At 44.8% G+C, this 17,238-nt stretch overlaps 2 protein-coding genes across 2 annotated transcripts; one reads left to right on the top strand and one right to left on the bottom strand.

The window, feature by feature from the left end:
• Positions 1–2,706: 2,706 nt before the first annotated feature.
• WFDC13 (WAP four-disulfide core domain 13) lies at positions 2,707–7,957 on the bottom strand. The gene is made up of 3 exons (XM_054574030.1): positions 7,870–7,957; positions 5,378–5,528; positions 2,707–2,785 (listed from the first exon to the last, which is right to left on the bottom strand). Exons 1-3 carry the CDS (start codon positions 7,955–7,957, stop codon positions 2,707–2,709), a joined length of 318 nt encoding a protein of 105 aa, XP_054430005.1.
• A 4,337-nt stretch (positions 7,958–12,294) lies between these two features.
• On the top strand, positions 12,295–13,213 carry LOC129070664 (protein WFDC10B-like). The gene is made up of 2 exons (XM_054573690.1): positions 12,295–12,385; positions 13,080–13,213. The coding sequence occupies exons 1-2, from the start codon at positions 12,295–12,297 to the stop codon at positions 13,211–13,213; spliced, it is 225 nt and encodes a 74-aa protein (XP_054429665.1).
• Positions 13,214–17,238: the final 4,025 nt, after the last annotated feature.

The raw sequence follows: 17,238 nt of genomic DNA on the forward strand, positions 1-17,238 counted from the left end.
GTGATGTATATGGGCTCTCCGGTCCAATACCCACCTAGTCCCCCCAAACAGGAGCCCATTCTTGTCCTATGCCCAACTGCTTCCAGTGGAAAGTCCATATGGTGGGGTGCCTATGAAATTGGAGATCTCTGTTTCCCCAGTCCTTTCATTGCTTGTTCCTGCCTCAAGCTCCTTTCATGTGATAATCATATTGTACTCAGAGTAAAAAGTAAAAATACATGCTTTAACAATTGATACAGAAGACCCAAGAAGAGGATGGAGTAGGTGGAAGCTACAGTCACCTCCTCCCAGAACCAAACTGGAATTACAACTAGAATACAGAGCATTCAACCCAAGTAACTAACTGACAACTAGCTGAAGAGAAGTCTTATAACCAAGAATTTACAGAAGAAGCCATAGTGAGGCTCACAGGAAGGGCAGAGCCATGAAGAGGGCTGGTCCCAATCCTGTGGGCAGTGGCTGAGATTCTGGAGGGACATCTTGGCTCAGAAAGTTCCTCCTGAGGAGCGTGGGCTCTCACCCCTAGACCAGACTCCCCAGCCCAGAGTGCCAGAGCAAGGAAGAGGTGCCCACATAACCTCTGACTGTGAAAATCCATGGGGATTCTATCCGCTAAGGAGAGACCCGAGTCTGTTAGAGATCCAGGTACCTCCTTAAAGGGCTCATGGACAAAATCTTGTTTTCAGCCACTCACCCTGGGCTCCAATGGTGGGAGGGCTGAGCAGACTATAGTTGTGTGAGGAGAGGTTAGGCTTTTGGGCTCTAGAGAGCGAGTTGAAGAGACAGTCAATCTTAATGTGAGAGGCCTGGCTCACTAGATGAATTTGAACCACTTGGGTGAACCAGCTCATGGTAGTCAAGGAGCTACAGAGTTTTCTGAACAATGTTTCCAGGTCCAGGCCAGAGATCGTCAAAGATCAGCTAGGTTAGAAGGGTATCACAGAAGAGAGGAACAGGATGTAGGATTGTGATGAATTTATCTTGGGAAAAGTTCATTTGGAGGGGATGTGATTGGGGGAAAGTGGAATCGTGGATGAGGTAACCACAAATTTCCAAGTTGGTAACATTCTCATGGGATTTACAGAGAGCGGCCACATTTTCTATAGTTCCTGGAGGTTTAGTAGAGGAATTGGGATCATTGTTCATTTAGCTGGTCCTTCATCATGTGGTTTTAATCACATTATCTTTCAGGGATGGAGTACTTTCCATAACTATCTTCCGTCTTAGAAGATTCTTCAAAGATCAGACACTTGTCTTCTTTGAGAGCTAATTTATAAGGAACGTAGAGAAATTTTTAAAAACATCAAGCTTAAGGTGAAATGTGCACTTAGATTTCTTTATAAAACAAGAATTTTGGATAAAGGAAGTCTTGAGGGGACACAGATAATAGTAACATTCTCCCTAGATTCTTGCCAGGCCCTGGGGTATGGGCTTGGCCTGTATCATCTCATTTCATCTCATGACACACCTGAGGGGAGGTGTCTTTGACTTCATTTACAGACCAAGAGGCTGGGAGTTGGAGACACCCAGTATCACCAGGCCACACAAGGCAGAGCTGGACTGAGTCCCGGAGTAGCCAGAACACTTAGCCCTGACTCTGTCCCAGTTCCGCTCATGAACAGATATTTCCAAGCTTCTCTTTTGTTTGTTTTGCAGCCTATTCTAAGTTTTCAAAAGCAAATATAAGTTAGTCTTTAAGAAAAAAAATGTGTAAAATGAGGCTGAGTCCAGCAGGCAAAAGGGAATACCTGAGGGGTTCAGAACTAGGCAGTGAAGATTTTCTTTGTGAGAACAGTTCAGCAAATGCTAGGATTAGCCTACTCCCTGCCAGCCTCCTTTGCACCCCATCTGAAAAGTCAGAATTGTAGTCTCAGTATGTGCGTGGCGTCTGGTTCTAGCATTCTGTGGCGAAGAAGTCAGGCACAGTTCTTGCTTTTATGAGACATATTCTAGATAGAAAAAAAATACTAAGTTAAACAATTATAGTATGGTGCAGGGACAAAGAGAATGACCCATTCCATCTGGGGTGAATTGGTGAAGCCTCCACGGAGATTATTATTTAACATGAAATTTAAAGCACAAGTGGGAGCTCATTGGGAAAGTGAGAGAAAGGCATTCTGGGCAGAGAGAAGAGCTGGAGTCAGAGCATGGGGGGTGGGGAGCATGCGCAGAGTCTTGGAGAGAAACCACGTTTAGTGAGGCAGGTTTTGAAGGGTGAAAGGAAAGGAGGAGTTAGGAGGCCTGAGTTGGAAGCAGAGGGAAAGTGCATCGATGGAAAAATTCAGGGGAAGCAGGAAACAGAAAATGCACTCAGCAGTAGTGAACTGAGCCACCCAAGGTGGCGATCCCTAGGGAAGAATGCATTTCAAGCTTTGGGTGCATATTCCAGCTCCATCATTGACCGGTTGGCTAATGCTGAGCATATTATTTTAACTCTATGATCCTCAGTTTCCTGGTCTGTAAACTGGGTATTATGGTTGCTGTGAAGACCGAATGAGATGAAGCATGTTATGGCTAAAATGTTCTCCGTCAAAAAAAAGGTGACAACACCCATCAGAGCCCAGGTTGCATGGAAGACCATGACAAGGTTGGCTTGGGCTATGTCTTCTCTCTATACCAGGTCGCCACAGGAAGCTCAGCGCTGCACTTTCTGGAATCAAGATCAACATTTTTCTCAGGCCCTCACTGGCACTGCCATTTCCTTCCTCAGCTGACCTTCCCAGCAACACCAAGGTCTCCTGAGTGGTCATGGTCAGTTGAGGGGAACCACTCTGCCGAGGACAGTCTGCAGGGTCAGGGAGGGCAAACACCTGACACATGGACCTAACAGATGTGGCAGTTAATGCGATGCATTGAAGGGTACAGCCTTGGCTGATCCTACCAGAAGGTAACCGGATGGGGGTGCTGGTTCCTTAGAAGACACACTCAAGTTTATGGCAACGATTTTCTGTGTATCCAAGGTAAAGCCCTGCCTCCTTGGGCAATGCGTTGAGATGAGTCTTACCAAGGCTTCTAGACCCACAGCCATGTAACCCAGAAAATAAAAATACCCTACATCATAGCACCAGCCCGGTTCACCTCTCACCTAGATATAACACCTGGGTCTACCATGATGCTGGGTCAGCATCTTCATGCTGGATCGCGTAACAATGCTGATGGCCAATGAGTGGCCTGAGCAGTTAATTATGCCCAAGGCGCAGAGGAAGGGAGCACGGCTGACTCACCAGGGCCCGAGCAAGGGTAAACGTGTGCTTGTGCACTTACATTCCTCCATTGGCCTCCACTTGCTACCATTTACCGAGCTCCTTCATACGGTGTTAATAGAAGGATAGTTTAAGCGAAAATACCACTCTTCTAATTTGGAAACTTGTGACTTCAGAAGGATTATTAGGAGACCCTAAGCTCTTCATTTTCCCCCTAAACATTCTGAAACAAAAATCCATCAAGTTATGAATAGTGCCTTTTCTGGTGGTGGAGTTACAGAGGGCTCCAATCCAATGTTTTTGGGACGTTGGTAAAGTAATAAAGATGACCTCTCTTTTTTTAGAGGAAAAACCTGGAACCCAGAAAGAGTGAGTTGCTGGCAGCTTCTAATCTTTGTAGAATCTTTGCAGTGAATGACCAGTTTCTTCCATTTCCCATGGCCTCGTGTGTTCTCACAAAACCTGAGGCGCGATGTTCTCTTGGTCATTGACGTGAGGAAGCTGATGGTCTTGGAGGTGGAGCGTGAGGTGACCAAGGCCACACAGAGTTCAAAGAGCTCAGCGTGGCTTCCTGCTCAGGGCACTGTCAACCCCGGAGGCTGGCAGAGCCTGTTCCCTGGCACAGGCTCAGACCTGAATGCCTTGGGTTCTCCCTGGGCCATGACTCTCCTGCTCTATGTGGTGTGACTCACCCTGGACCGTGTGCTGCCTCAGGGAGTAAGAACATAGCCCCAGGAGGAGACTAACAGAGGATGGACACAATCTGGATGACAGAGGCTATTCTGACCTTCTGGGACTATAAGGTCAGACTATAAGTTCAGCCTTTAGAGAGGCTGGAGGAGGAAAACCGAGAAAACACACCAAGAATTCCAGGCCAAACCCCACTACTTACAAAATGCTCTTGGACACTTGCTTCAATGGACACTTGTCTTTTTTTGGTGTTTGTGTTTGTTTCTGTAGAAGACAAATAGTTTCAAATATTATCTGGTGAAACTTTATCCTTAGAGATATAATTTTTTATTTTCCATTACTTCCATCTTTAAAACTAGACCAGGAAGCTAAGTTCTCCTGCCATGGGGAAAGCAGAGCCTCAAAGAGCCCAGTGACAACAAAGAGTTATGCTTAGGCTCCTGCCTCCAACGTGGAGTCTTAAAAGACATGGGGTTTAATTGCAAGGGTCAGTCTCTTGAGAGAGAAGTGGTTGCCGAATTGCTAAAATTTACGGAGTAATTATTATGTAGCGCTTGCATGGATTACCTATTTTAATCTTGTTATTATTTTTCTGGTATTAAAGATGAGGAAGTTGATGCCTGAAGAGAAGTGAATTAACTAGTCTGAGGTCACTTAGCTAGGAAGTGGTAGAACTGGGATTTGAGTCCAGGTGTTTGGCTCTAGGCCCGCACCTCATCACTCTGTACCTTTTCTCACATGTCGGGTATTGTGCTCAGGGCAAGGATCACAGCAGAGAACAAGACATTTTAGAAGCTCACTGGTTGAGTTTCCTGCCTTGTGGGCTTTATGAGACGTCATTTTGGATTTACAATCTTGCAAGTTGGAAAAAAGAGTCCCCATTTTATGCATGAGAAAAAGAAAGGCAAACATGGGGGATTGTCTTGCTCAAGATTAGAAAGAGAGGTGTAAGACAGGATTAGAAACTAGATGTCTCCTCAGCACTCTAATGTCCTTTCTGGCTCTGGGAGTGCCCTCCATTCAGCAGATTTTGGTTAATGCCCTGGCAATTAACCAAAACTTCCTTTGGTCTGGAGGATCTCCAGAGCCCAGGAACACTGGGGGCCAAAGGATGGTGCTTGGTGAAAGAAGGCAAGCAAAAACAGAACAGTTTTGCTTTTGGATTTTGGTGACACTTGTAGCCCCAGTATAGTGTCCCAGGCCCCAGGATAAAGGGGGATGCTAGGTCAGGGAAGGGACTGTGGATGGAGGGCTTCGTGAGGGTGTCCAGAGAGTCAGGCTCAGAGATTTACAGGTGTGGTGATGAGGAGAGAAGGGCTCTGTAGTTCAGGAGTGGAGGAAGGCTCTTCATCACGACATTTATAGAAATTATTCTTGGTAAAGAGAAGGAGAAAGAGGTCCACTGTAGTGGCTGGTGAGAGACTCTCCTATGGAGCTCCCATCAGCAGCTTCAGGGGCGGGACTGTGCATCAGGAGCTCCTTACCTTTTATTCACCTTTTTTTTGTTTAATGTACAGATCGTCCCACAGAAAGCAGAACAGCACTGAAGTTCTTTTGGGCAATCTTCCTGAAAGGTACAGAATTTATCACAGTTTTCAGGGGCCACTCTGCAGGGTGGAGGTTCCAAAATATACTCTGGAACACAGAACAGGAAAGGGAAGTGCCTAAACAACAGCCTGGAGTAACAGTCAGAACTCTAAAACCCCAGGGAACTGCCAGGAAATCAGCCACCCTGATCACCCTCGTGTGGTCCCAGGGAAGTGGAATACGATTTTGCCCTTAGCTGCTGCCTTTCACAGGGTTCTAAGCAGGGAAAACCAGAGCTTGAATATTTGATCAATGACACAGTTCATCAGAGCCCTACATCTATGGGTTTTTCGCCACCTGGGCAGCTCAGATGCCAAATCCTTGTAGACCTGGCTGGGTCCAGTTCAAGGGAATGAACGGTGTGCATGGTGACCAAGAAAGGGATGTACAGTGAACCACGAATGTGGACATTGGTGGGAAAACTGATGTGAGAACGAGGGGGGCGGGCTGGGTGGAGGGGGAAAGAGGGAAAAACGGGGACAACCGTAATAGCATAAACAATAAAATATTTAAAAGAAAAAAAATCATCGGCACTGACTCATTACATAGACTCAACTGAGTTTGTAATGCATCTCATAACAATATAGTTTATTCTAAGGTCAACCGAATGTGTTAGTTGTGCATAGGAAGAACGATCAGAAGGGAAGATTTGGGAAAGGATGAAGACCACGCAGCACACTAAATGCTAGGATGCTAGAGCCCAAATCACAAATGGGCTCCGGGGGCGATTTCTTTCATGAGGAGAAGGGCGGGTATTTCAGAGTGGGGTCAGCTTCTGGGGTCAAAGATCAGCTTCTCCTTCTTCCCAGATCTCTACTGATCAGGAGGCCAGAGCACCAGGACGCCCCGCTTTCTACTGTTGGGGAAGAATATTCATTTTCATGCTGACATCCCACTGTCCCCATCCCCCAGGACTCAGGTCAAAGCCAAGATCACTCCCTCCAGAAGACCCTGACTCAGTCCCTCAACTCACTTGTGTGTTCCAGAATTCTAAGGCATTAAGGATGGGGCCCATTAATCACTTTACCAAGTCCAGCCGGGCCTTAAATTTTGTATCTTGTGACTTGCCCTTTCCCTGGGGCAAATATCATAGGTGGGGTCTTCTATAAGCCTCTGTTGCAGTTAGAAGGGGGGTCTGAAGGATACCAAAGTGGACCACCAAAGAATAAATGAATAAAGTTGGGGCTATGATTATAGCAGCAAATGGCACCAGAAATGAGGTAAATGGAACCCAGGCCTGAGCTGTTGACAGTCTGGCAAAGGCCAGCACCCAGACTCACTCTGGGCTTCCCAGTCATCCTGTGACCCACTCGGACATGTGCAAGAAACTGGAGCTAGTTCCCACTTTCAAGAGTTTGGGATTCAATGGAACAGCATGGGGAAGGGGTCTATGAGCCAAGGATCTCAAACAGATTGACCCTTTCAAGTTTTGAATCCTCTTCTGGGTATCTGGTCCCAATCTCACAGCACTCCCCAGTCTTCCAGAAGGCCTTCTTGTGCCTCTACTCGAATTTTCATCTTTGATTCTCCAATTAACTCTATCTCAGATACCCCATTCTCGTGCAGCTTGCCTAGCCTCCTTCATTCTTACAAACCCGCACGCCTTCCCTGAGACCCCTAAAACAGGACCTTGCCTATCTTGGCACATGAGATTACACGCATATCCCTGCTCTGAGCACCCCCATATTCTGAAATGTTCTCCCCACAGAAGTGTGCAGGCATGATGAATACTAGTTCATTTCCCCTTTGGTGTTGGTCAAGGTCAGCGTTACTGTGGCCAGCGTTCTTGTTAGGTTGAGCGGGGCAATGGTGGCCGCTGAGATGGAGTGCAACTTCCTAATGACGCTAGTCGTTGTGCAGGTAGCTCTGAATTTTTAAAATGTGACATCCAAGGCAAGACTTTCTTTCATATCATCTGCCAAGCCCAAGATTATGTATGTTCCAGCTCGAGTTCCACCAACTTAATTGTCCTCTCTGCTCTAATGCTTGAAAAGTGGGCCCAAGCATCCATGAAGGAACCAGGGCAGCAAGAATAAGCTGGGTAACGAAGCTGATAACATTTACAGTAGTTAATACTTACCGAGCATTTACCATGGTCCAGTAAGAGTGCTCTATGGCTGCATGCATTATGTCAGTTTCTCCTCCCAGCTATCCCAGTATCATTATATTCATTACAAAGATAAAATCTGAGGCCCAGAGACACTTTGCCCAAGGTCACTCAGTCAGCAACAGAGCAGGGATGCAAACCTAGATCTTACCGACAATAAAATCTGGACTCCTGAACATAATGCTGTGTTTTTTCACGAGACATGCCCATGAATCAGCCCTTGGATCCTCCCGTCTCTACAGATGCTTCTTCCTTCCCTTGGGCCCCCGGCGCAGCACCTACTTATAAAATGTTGCCTGAAACTCCCAAGCACCAGCTGTAGTGCTAGAGGAATCAACAGCAGCAGCTGGAGAAGCAGCACAGGCTTCATGCTGCCGGCGGGATGGGTGGTAAGTCCTGGCTGAGGGCGGCTGCGGTGGAGCAGGCAGAGTAAGGGGGAAGGACGGAAGGAGGGAAAAGTGAAGGCGCTGTGACTGGCGTATTACAACCAGGGAGGGCTTGGCGGGAATCCAAGCACCTCCCAAACACGCCCACTCCAGGGCCGGGGAGCGTTTTTTCAAATCTACGCCATTTTCACTCCCCTAAGTTTGACCTTGTTATGTCTCCCATCCGTCTAGGTCTTGTTAATGTTCTTTCACGAAATTTTTACGTTTTCCCTGTCTTTGTTCTGTTTATTCCTAGAGGCTTGAATTTTCAAATGAAATCGTAAATAGTATTGTAACTCTTCAGTTATTTCTTTTCGTTTGTTGCTAGTGTGGAGAAATGACTTGATAATTTTCAATCATTTTCGATAATGTAATATTATATTAGTTTCAGGTGTACAACCAGTGATCGGACATTTATATAACTTACCAAGTGATCACCCTGATAAATCTAGCCCCCACCAGAAACCATACATAGTTATTGAAATATTATTGTCTATATTTCCTATGCTGTACTTTATATCCCCAGGACTATTCTGTAACTACCAATTTGTACTCTTTAATCCCTTCCCTTCATCTTTTTTACCCCTACCCCCTTCCATCTGGCAACTGTCAAAATGTTCTCTGCATCTATGAGGCTGTTTTTGTTCTCTTCGTTTGATTATTTTGTTTCTTAGATTCCACATGTAAGTGAAATCAAATGGCATTTGTTTTTCTCTGTGTGACTTATTTTTCAGCACAATACTCTCTAGGTCTATCCATGTTGCCGCAGATGGCGAGACTTAATTTTTTTTTTTTTTGCTGAGTAATATTCCATTGTATATATGTACTACTTCTTTATCCATTCATCTATTGCTGGGCATTTAGAGAAAGGACTTTTGTATCTATAACTAGTTCTCTTGCTAAATTCTGCCATTGTGTATCATAATTTCTTGGTGCGTGCTTTTCAGTGTTCTGTGTAGTCAATCAGCATCAGCTGATAATAACATGTATTTTTCCTCTTCAAACTTTATGCCATTTTAATTTCTCATTGTGCAGGCCGACACCCCCAAACATTATTGTATAGTCATGATAATAGCGTATATTCTTGTCTGATACTAGATTTAAAATGAAAACTTCTTAAATTTCCTCTTAGAATAGTTTCTCCTTTAGATTTCTCATAAACATCTTTTATCAGGTACAAAAAGTTCTTTTTCATTCCTGACATGACAAGAAAACTTTCACTGATTTATGTGAAATTATTCCTATAGCTTTTTCTACATATGCTGAGACAGCATTATTCTTCTCCGTTAGTCTGTTAATATATTGAATTACATTTCAGGTTTTCTAACATTAAACCATTCTTGCATTTGTGTAGTAATCTAATGTGATCATTGTGTATTGAAGTTTTTATGTTGTTTGATTCAGTTTTCTATTTTTTGAGGGATTTTACATCCATGTTCACAAGAGAACCGGGCTTGTAACTTTCCTCATACCATCCTTGCTCGGTTTTGTAGCAAGTGTGCAATGACCTCATAGAATGTGCTGAATAGCAGCCCCATTTCTTTGGAAATTTTTGTGTAAGATAAAAATAATTAGCCACCTGAATCCTTGAATTCCTCTTTTTTCTTGCACAAATATGTTCATTTGCACTTTGTTTTCATTTAACAATATATCCTGACTTTCCCTTTCCTATGGCTGCATTCTGCACCTCCATATGTATGCACCTTAGTCATACAACCAATCCGCCATATATGGGCATTCATGTATTTTCCAAGATTTTTCTATTACAAATTTGCTGCAATGAGCAGTCATGTGCACATTTTCTGCATTGTTGGAGGTGTAACATCAGGGTTAATTTCTAAAAGTGTAATTGTTGGTTAAAAGGGTAAACTCATATGTGATTTTGTTAGGTATTTCCAAATTCTATTCCATAGAGGTTGTACTGCTACCAACCTTGTGAGCATGTGTTTCCCATAACAAAATGTGTTCTCATGCTTTTGAACTTTTGCCAAAATGATGTGAAAATGTTATCTTCATAGCTGTGGTTCATTCATGTTGTAGTATCAGTACTTCATTCATGTTTATATCTGAATAATATTCATAATATCCATTGTATGCATATACTACAATTTGATTATCCACTCATCTGTTGATGGACATTTGGGTTGTTTCCACCCTTTGGTGCTTATGAATAGTGTATTGTGAACATTCCTGTGCAAGTATTTTTCTTAGCAGTTATTTTCATATTTTTGAGTATATACCTATGAGTTAAACTGATATTTAACTTTACATGTTTAACTTTAGGAGGAAACTGCAAACTGTTTTCACAGTGGTTGAAACATTTAACATTTTAATCACTGAGGCATGAGGTTTCCAATTTCTCTACATCTTTGCCAACACTTCCAATTTTCCTTTTATTGGAAGATAGCCATCCATGTGGGTACGGAGTGGCTGGTATCTAACTGTGGTTTTGATTTTCATTTCTGTAATAACTAATAATGTTGAGAATGTTTTCCTGTACTCTCTGACCATTTATTTCTGTATCTTCTTTGCAGAAATGTCTATTCAAGTCCTTTGCAATTTTGTAACTAGGTTGTTTGTGTTTTTCTTAATGCACAGAAGCTAATATTGCAGGGATAGGATGCATAAATTTCTGGGCGTGATGCTGAGTGTGGCTACTTAGAATTCCTTGGTTGTGGACTCATGTATTCTGTCTGCTGGAGACATTGCAACATACAATGAATGTCCTTTGGTTCAAAGTATTGTATTTCCCAACCAGAAGGTAAGTGCTCCATCTTTGCAGGGGTCATCTTCAAACTGGCCATTTTTATGCTTTTTCAGTTGGCCAATTCACAACTGTGTCAGGTCGACAGATTCTGGATAATATACTATAGGATACTACCATGGAATCTTGTAATTTTGGGCCTGCTTTAGCACCTCTTCTGATGTAAAATTTGTCAATTGGTGTGAAGCGGTAGTTCACGGAATCCTATGCCATCGCAGCCGGTGCTCTATCAGCCATCACATAGCAGTCTTGGGAGAGGCATTGCAGACAGAAACGTCCAATCATGCTTCCATAGTGTGCATCATTTCTCACTCAAGGCAAGTCACTCCCTTTCCAGGGAGGAATGGATCAGATGTAGTAAACTCGCACCAAGCGGCTAATTCACTTCCCGAGAACTGGCGCTATACCAAGGGCTCAGCCTTGGTCCCTGCTGCTGCTAGGTTTTGCTTGTTTTCGTGCCTGTGAGCTCATGCTGATGCATAGCCTACATCTTTGTCATCGTGGCCACTTGATGCACGGGTCCATTGTAAAAGCATTGATGTGGCTAAACACAGAGTCTGGCCTATATTAATGGGCTAAGACAGCTGGTATACACAGGTGTATCTACTCTCTAAGGTGCTTACTGTGTGCCCCCAAGCTTGCCATGTCCTCTTGTAGTCTGTCTGTCTGTCTCTCTCTCTCCGATATATTTGTTATTAATTACATAATACATAATATATTTTTATATTATGAATATATAAATAAATCTGGAAAATATATAATGTATATTTTTAGCTTCATTAAAATATATTTATACACTTCAATTATACCTTAATAAAGCTGGAAAACTACATATGTGTTATTTATAATATGTAGTATATATGATATATATTAACTTTTCCTTATATATTAAGTTTATATATTATCTTTATTATATAAGTTTGAGGTATACTACATGTTAATTTGAAAACCATATATATTGCAAAATGACTATCAACATAGTGTTATCTAACACCTCCATCACATCAAATCATAATCATTTTTTGTGTGTGGTGAGGACATTTGAGATCTACACTCTTAGCAACCTCCCTGCCCCCCACCCTGGTAACCACCACTTTCTGGTCTGTTTTCCACTATATCACACTTTATCCATTCCTCCGATGATGAACCTAATTTGTTTCCACAAATTGTTACACATTTAATTTTTACTTTTTTTTCTGTAATTTATTTTGTAGTTAGACTATACAAAATATTATATCTTTCAGGAAAAAATTTCTGTTTGCAAAAGGAGAGGGTTAGTTATGTGACAGGAAGGATCGGCTCTGCAGAAGCCCAGGACACCCCCCACCCCACCAGCCCCTTCCCGCACAGGACAGGCCATGGGAGGGGCAGGCACAGGGGAGGAGACCAGGACTCCGTGCCCTGCCCCTACCTGGCCACTGGGGGCAGGGAGGAGCCCAGGACACCCTTCCTTCCCTCCCCGCGCCGCTCTCCAGGAAGGTCTGTGCCAGGCTCGGAGCTCACTGCGCAGGCTGAGCCATGGCTTCCCGGCCTCTGCTGCCCACCCTGCTTCTCTGTGTGCTGCTGCTGCAGGCCCAGGGAGGGCCCCGTAAGTGGAACAGGATACAGAGTAGGTGACGGGCTGAGGGGCAGGTAGGGGCAGGGGGACGCGGGCCGTGTCCAGCCAAGGAGGATCTGGGAGCTGGAAGCTTTTGGCGCCTCCTGCTACGACCACAGCGCTGTGAAGGCTCCGGGTCCTCCCGAAGCGGGGCCCTCCAGCCCCTTCAGCCTGCCCTGTGACCAGTGACAGGATCGAGGGCAGCCTCCATTTTTCTATTCTCCAGCGCCCAAGTCCAGGGACATATGACGTGCACACTAGTGACAGGTGCGCAGAGCTGGAATCAGATAGGAAAGCAAAGCAACGATTCTTTTGTATAGACATCTGTGACAGGTCAACATCCCGAGATGCTTATGGGAAGGCAATTTTATTTTAGCATGTCTCAGACTTCACTGAGTTCTCTGAGTGTAGGTTGTATGGGGGGACTTCGCCAAGGCCATGACTAAGATGAGGGACAGGGTCTTGGCTGCGGCAGTAAAGAAGAGGGTCCAGGAAGCCCAGGCACTGAGCTCTGCTGGTGGAGAGTGGGGGTCATGGGTTGAAGACACAACCAGTCAGCAGGACTGGTGAGGGGTCGAAAGTGAGGTCCCTGAAGAGTCCCAGAGCGTTGGCAGTGGGACCTGGGTTCTGGGGTCATGAGGGGACCCGAAGCTTGAGAGCAGCGCTCTGTGCGGTCTGGCTACATCGACCCTTCTGCTCCTTTTAGGTGTCAAGTCCTGTGAGAAGCGGCCCAGCATAGACCTTTGCCACAACCACTGTTCATATTTCCTAAAGTGTCCAAAATCAGACACCATATGCTGCTCAACCTTCTGCGGGAACGTTTGCATGAGGCTCCTGTGAGTGGAAGAGGGCTCCGCGGTGTCACCTGCTCCCCTGACTCTCTATGTAAGACTGTGCCTGTGGCCAAGACCCAAGGACCTGAAATCCAGGGCACAGGGTTGTCAGCCTCCGCACAGTCTGTCTGGACGGCTTGTTCCTGTCAAATAAACCAGAACGAATGCCCAGGGACCTGCCTGTTTTCCCTCCAGGGCTTGCGGTCATTGCGAAACCAGTGAGGAGCCCTGCGTGACCCCGCCTCCCTGGGGCCAGGGCCCGGATCCCGGGGCCCTCATCACGCTTCTCTGCTCTCTCTCCTTTGGGCCCACGCACCCCAGCCCGGCCCCTCCAGGCTCAGCCCCCTTCTTGCTCTGCTCACTGAACCCGTACCCCCTGGGGAAGGACTGTCGTGTGTGCCACACCCCAGCGCCCAGGAGGACTCCTCACCCTGGGCTGGAAGGGCCAGGTGACCCGTGAGGCAGGTGGGGGCTAAGCCCCCGGCCGCAGAGCAGGAGGCCCCAAGGAGGCCTCCTCTTTCTTTCTTTTTCCTTCGTCCTCACCTGAGGACATGTTTCTACTGATTTCAGAGAAATGGGAAGGGCGAGGAGAGAGAGAAACATCGAGGTGAGAAACATCAATCGCTTGCCCCTCGTATGCACCCTGACCGGGGATCTAGGCCACAACCTGGGCGCAGGCCACGACTGGGAGTTAAACCTGCAACATTTTGGTGCGCGACCCACGCCTGTCCCTTTCTCCCCGTTGCCCTTGTAAAGTCCACATAACTGTCTCTTTAGAGGGAAGAGAATGAATCCAGAGACTTAAGTGACTTGCCCAAGGCCAGGGAGAGTAGGGCCCACACAGGCCCTGGCTGGCGGAGGGCGCCTCCTCTGGCCGCCCACCCCCTGCCCCGTGCTCGCTGCTTCGCCGCTGCGGGGGGGCCACGGGCACGGCAGTGAGTGTCGGTGCCCACCCAGCTCCCCACTGCAGCCTCCACCAGGGTGGCCACTCTCCCCACGCGGCCTGGGGCGCGGCGCCAGGACCTCAGACTCCAGTTCCTTCCAGTGACAGAGTGCTCCCTACCCCTCCCAAGTCCTCCTCCTCATGGCCTCACTCCCTCTCCCTTTCTTGAATCCGGAGGAGAGCCACGGGGAGCGGGGGCAGGGGGCTCCGTTGTGAGCCTGGGAAGGATTAGCTGGCACAGGGTAGCTGTGAGTCTTGTCCGCAGTCTCAAGGTGCGTCCGTGAGGATTAATCCCTGGGGTTCGGGCTCCCTATCTGTGTGACCACAGCGCCTCTGAAGCGGTCCTGGGGCAAGATCCCCCGCAGGGGCCCACACAGGGGCCCACACAGGGAATGACCTCCCACATCCAAGTCCAGGGCTCCGTGCCTTGTGGGTGTACCGTGCTTGCCTGGCTGACCTATTCCTTGCCCCTGGCATGAGCACCATGGCCCATGAATGATACAGGAAACTGTGGTTGTTCTTCCTTGGGGTAACTGGTACCCTGACCTGTGTTCCGGAGACTCTCTGGACACTCTGCCCTGCTCCAGGGAACTCAGACACCATACTTCGAATGCTTGGCTGGCCTGTCCTGTCTTACTGGAGCAGCAGTGTGCCCCTGTGTTAGGTAGGATAGGGGGGTGGGGGAAGCCTGTAAGACCTTGAACATTACGGAAGTGGAAGTGGAAGGAAATGCACATTCTGACTTGATCTGCGTCTCCAAAATGTCAAGTCCCAACAGTGCTCTGAGATCAGAGCTGGATTCTTTGCAACCAAACACATAACCTCATGCTTGCCTCTGCTTTTGCATGATTCTCTTTTCATGCTGCAGACGTGCTCCTAGAAAATTCTTTCCCTTCATACCTGTTGATCAAGGTAATCAGCAGTAGCTTTCTTGCATGTATTGACTCACAACTTGCCTTCACTGCCTTACTTCAGGACCAAGTCATTTCTCTGGCCCTTTGTCATAATAGAATCTGAAGAGACTTGGATCTCTTGATACTCCTCAGAACACCATGCCTGCCCATCACACTGGTAACATTACGTTAACCTCATTCCTTTGTGTGTGTGTATATATATATATATATATATATCCGGTGTTCCCAGCGCCATGCATTGAAGAGACTCTCCTTTCCCCATTTCACGGTCTTGGCACCGTCATCATAAAATCATTTGATTGTATATGTGTAGGTTTATTTATAGGCTCCCTGTTCTGTTTCATTGGCCTACATGTCTGTCTCTATGCCAGTATCACACTGTTTTGATAATTATAACTTTGTTTTAAGCTTTGGAATCAAGAACTGTGTGTCTTCTGGCTTCTTCATTTCAAGATTATTTAGCTATTTGGAGTCCCTTGAGATAACTGCCATATGAATTTTAGGATGGGATTTTCTGTTGTTGCAAAAATACATTGGGGTTTTAATAGAGATGGCACTGAATCTACAGATCACTTTGAGTAGTGCTGACATTTTAACAACTATTATCTCTTCTAATCTGTAAACATGGGATGTGCTTTTATTTTTTTATGTTTTCTTCAGTTTCTCTCAGCAATGTTTTGTAATTTTCATCGTACAAGTTTTTCATCTCCTCGGTCAGGTTAATTCCTAAGTATTTTACTCTTTTTGGTGGAAATGGAATTGCTTTTGTAATTTCCTTTTCAGGTTGTTCATTGTTAGTGTATGGAAATGCAGCTGGTTTTTGTTCGTTGACTTTGTCTCCTGCTACTCTGCTGAATTCATTTGTTAGCCCTAATAGATTTTTGTGTGTGGGTAGAATCTTTAGGATTTTCTATTTATAAAATCATATAATCTGCAAACAGAAATAGATTTACCTCTTCTTTTCCAATTTGGAAGTTTTTAAAATTTCTTTTTCTTCTCTGATTGCTCTAGCTAGAACTTCTAGTACTATGGTGAACAGCAGTGGGGAGAGAGACACCCTTCTCTTCTCCCTCATCTATAGAAAAAGCTTTCACTCTCCCACCATTTATTCTGATGTTTGCTGCGACTTTTTCATTTTTGACTTTTAATATGTTGAAATAATGTCCTTCTACCCCTAGTTGTTTAATAATGTGTTGTTTAATTTCTATAAAATTCCAAATTTTACATTTTTACTTCAATTATTGGTCTCTAACTTCATCTAATTGTGGTTGGATAACATCATTTAAAATTTATTGAGACCATTTGTAGTCTAACAAATGGTCTTTCCTGAAATGTCCCACATGCACTTGAAAAGAATGTGTGTTCTGTTGTTGTTAGATTGAGAATTTTGTACATGCCTATTAAATCTAGTTGTTTTATTGCATTATTTAAGTCCTCTGTTTCCTTACTTATCTTCTGTCTACTTGTTCTATCTATTTTTGAGGCTGGGGTATTGAAGTGTCCAATTATTATTGTAGAACTTTCTATTTCTCACTTCAATTCTCAATGTGAGAATTGAGATTTGAGTTCTCAAGTGTTCGCTTCACGTATTTTGATGACTGTCATTAGGTGCCTAAATGTTTATAATTGTTACATCTCCTTGCCATATTGACAGTTTTATTAAAATAGAGTATCCTTCTTTGTCTCTGTAAACTTTTTTTTTGGTTTAAGGTTTATTTGATCTGATATTAATACAACCACCACTGCTCTCTTTTGGTTACTATTTGCATGAATACTTTTTCCCACCCTTTTGCTTTCAATGTATTTGTGTCTTTGGATCTAAAGTGAATCCTTTATAGACAGTATATGACAGGATCATATGTTTTTTATCTGTTCTGTCAATCACTTTTGACTGGAGAATTTACTCCATTTATACTTTAATTACTGATAAGGGGTGACTTCCATTATTTTGTCATTTGTTTTCTATATGCCTTATATCTTTTTTGTCATATGACATATACGTCTTTTGGTTAGATGGCACAAAGTATTGGCACAGGGTGACAAAGTTAACATTAATTTTAAATTTACTTGTCATTTTTATAGATTGACAAGATTTATGCACTAAGCATGGGTTGCTCTTTTAATAGTACAAAAGCCATAAATGATATTCTGGAATGAAACCATTTTTTTCTTCTG

This window comes from Pteronotus mesoamericanus, unplaced genomic scaffold, assembly GCF_021234165.1.
Source record: "Pteronotus mesoamericanus isolate MK-2021 breed Mesoamerican mustached bat unplaced genomic scaffold, CSHL_Meso_final contig_25, whole genome shotgun sequence".
Lineage (NCBI taxonomy): Eukaryota > Metazoa > Chordata > Mammalia > Chiroptera > Mormoopidae > Pteronotus > Pteronotus mesoamericanus.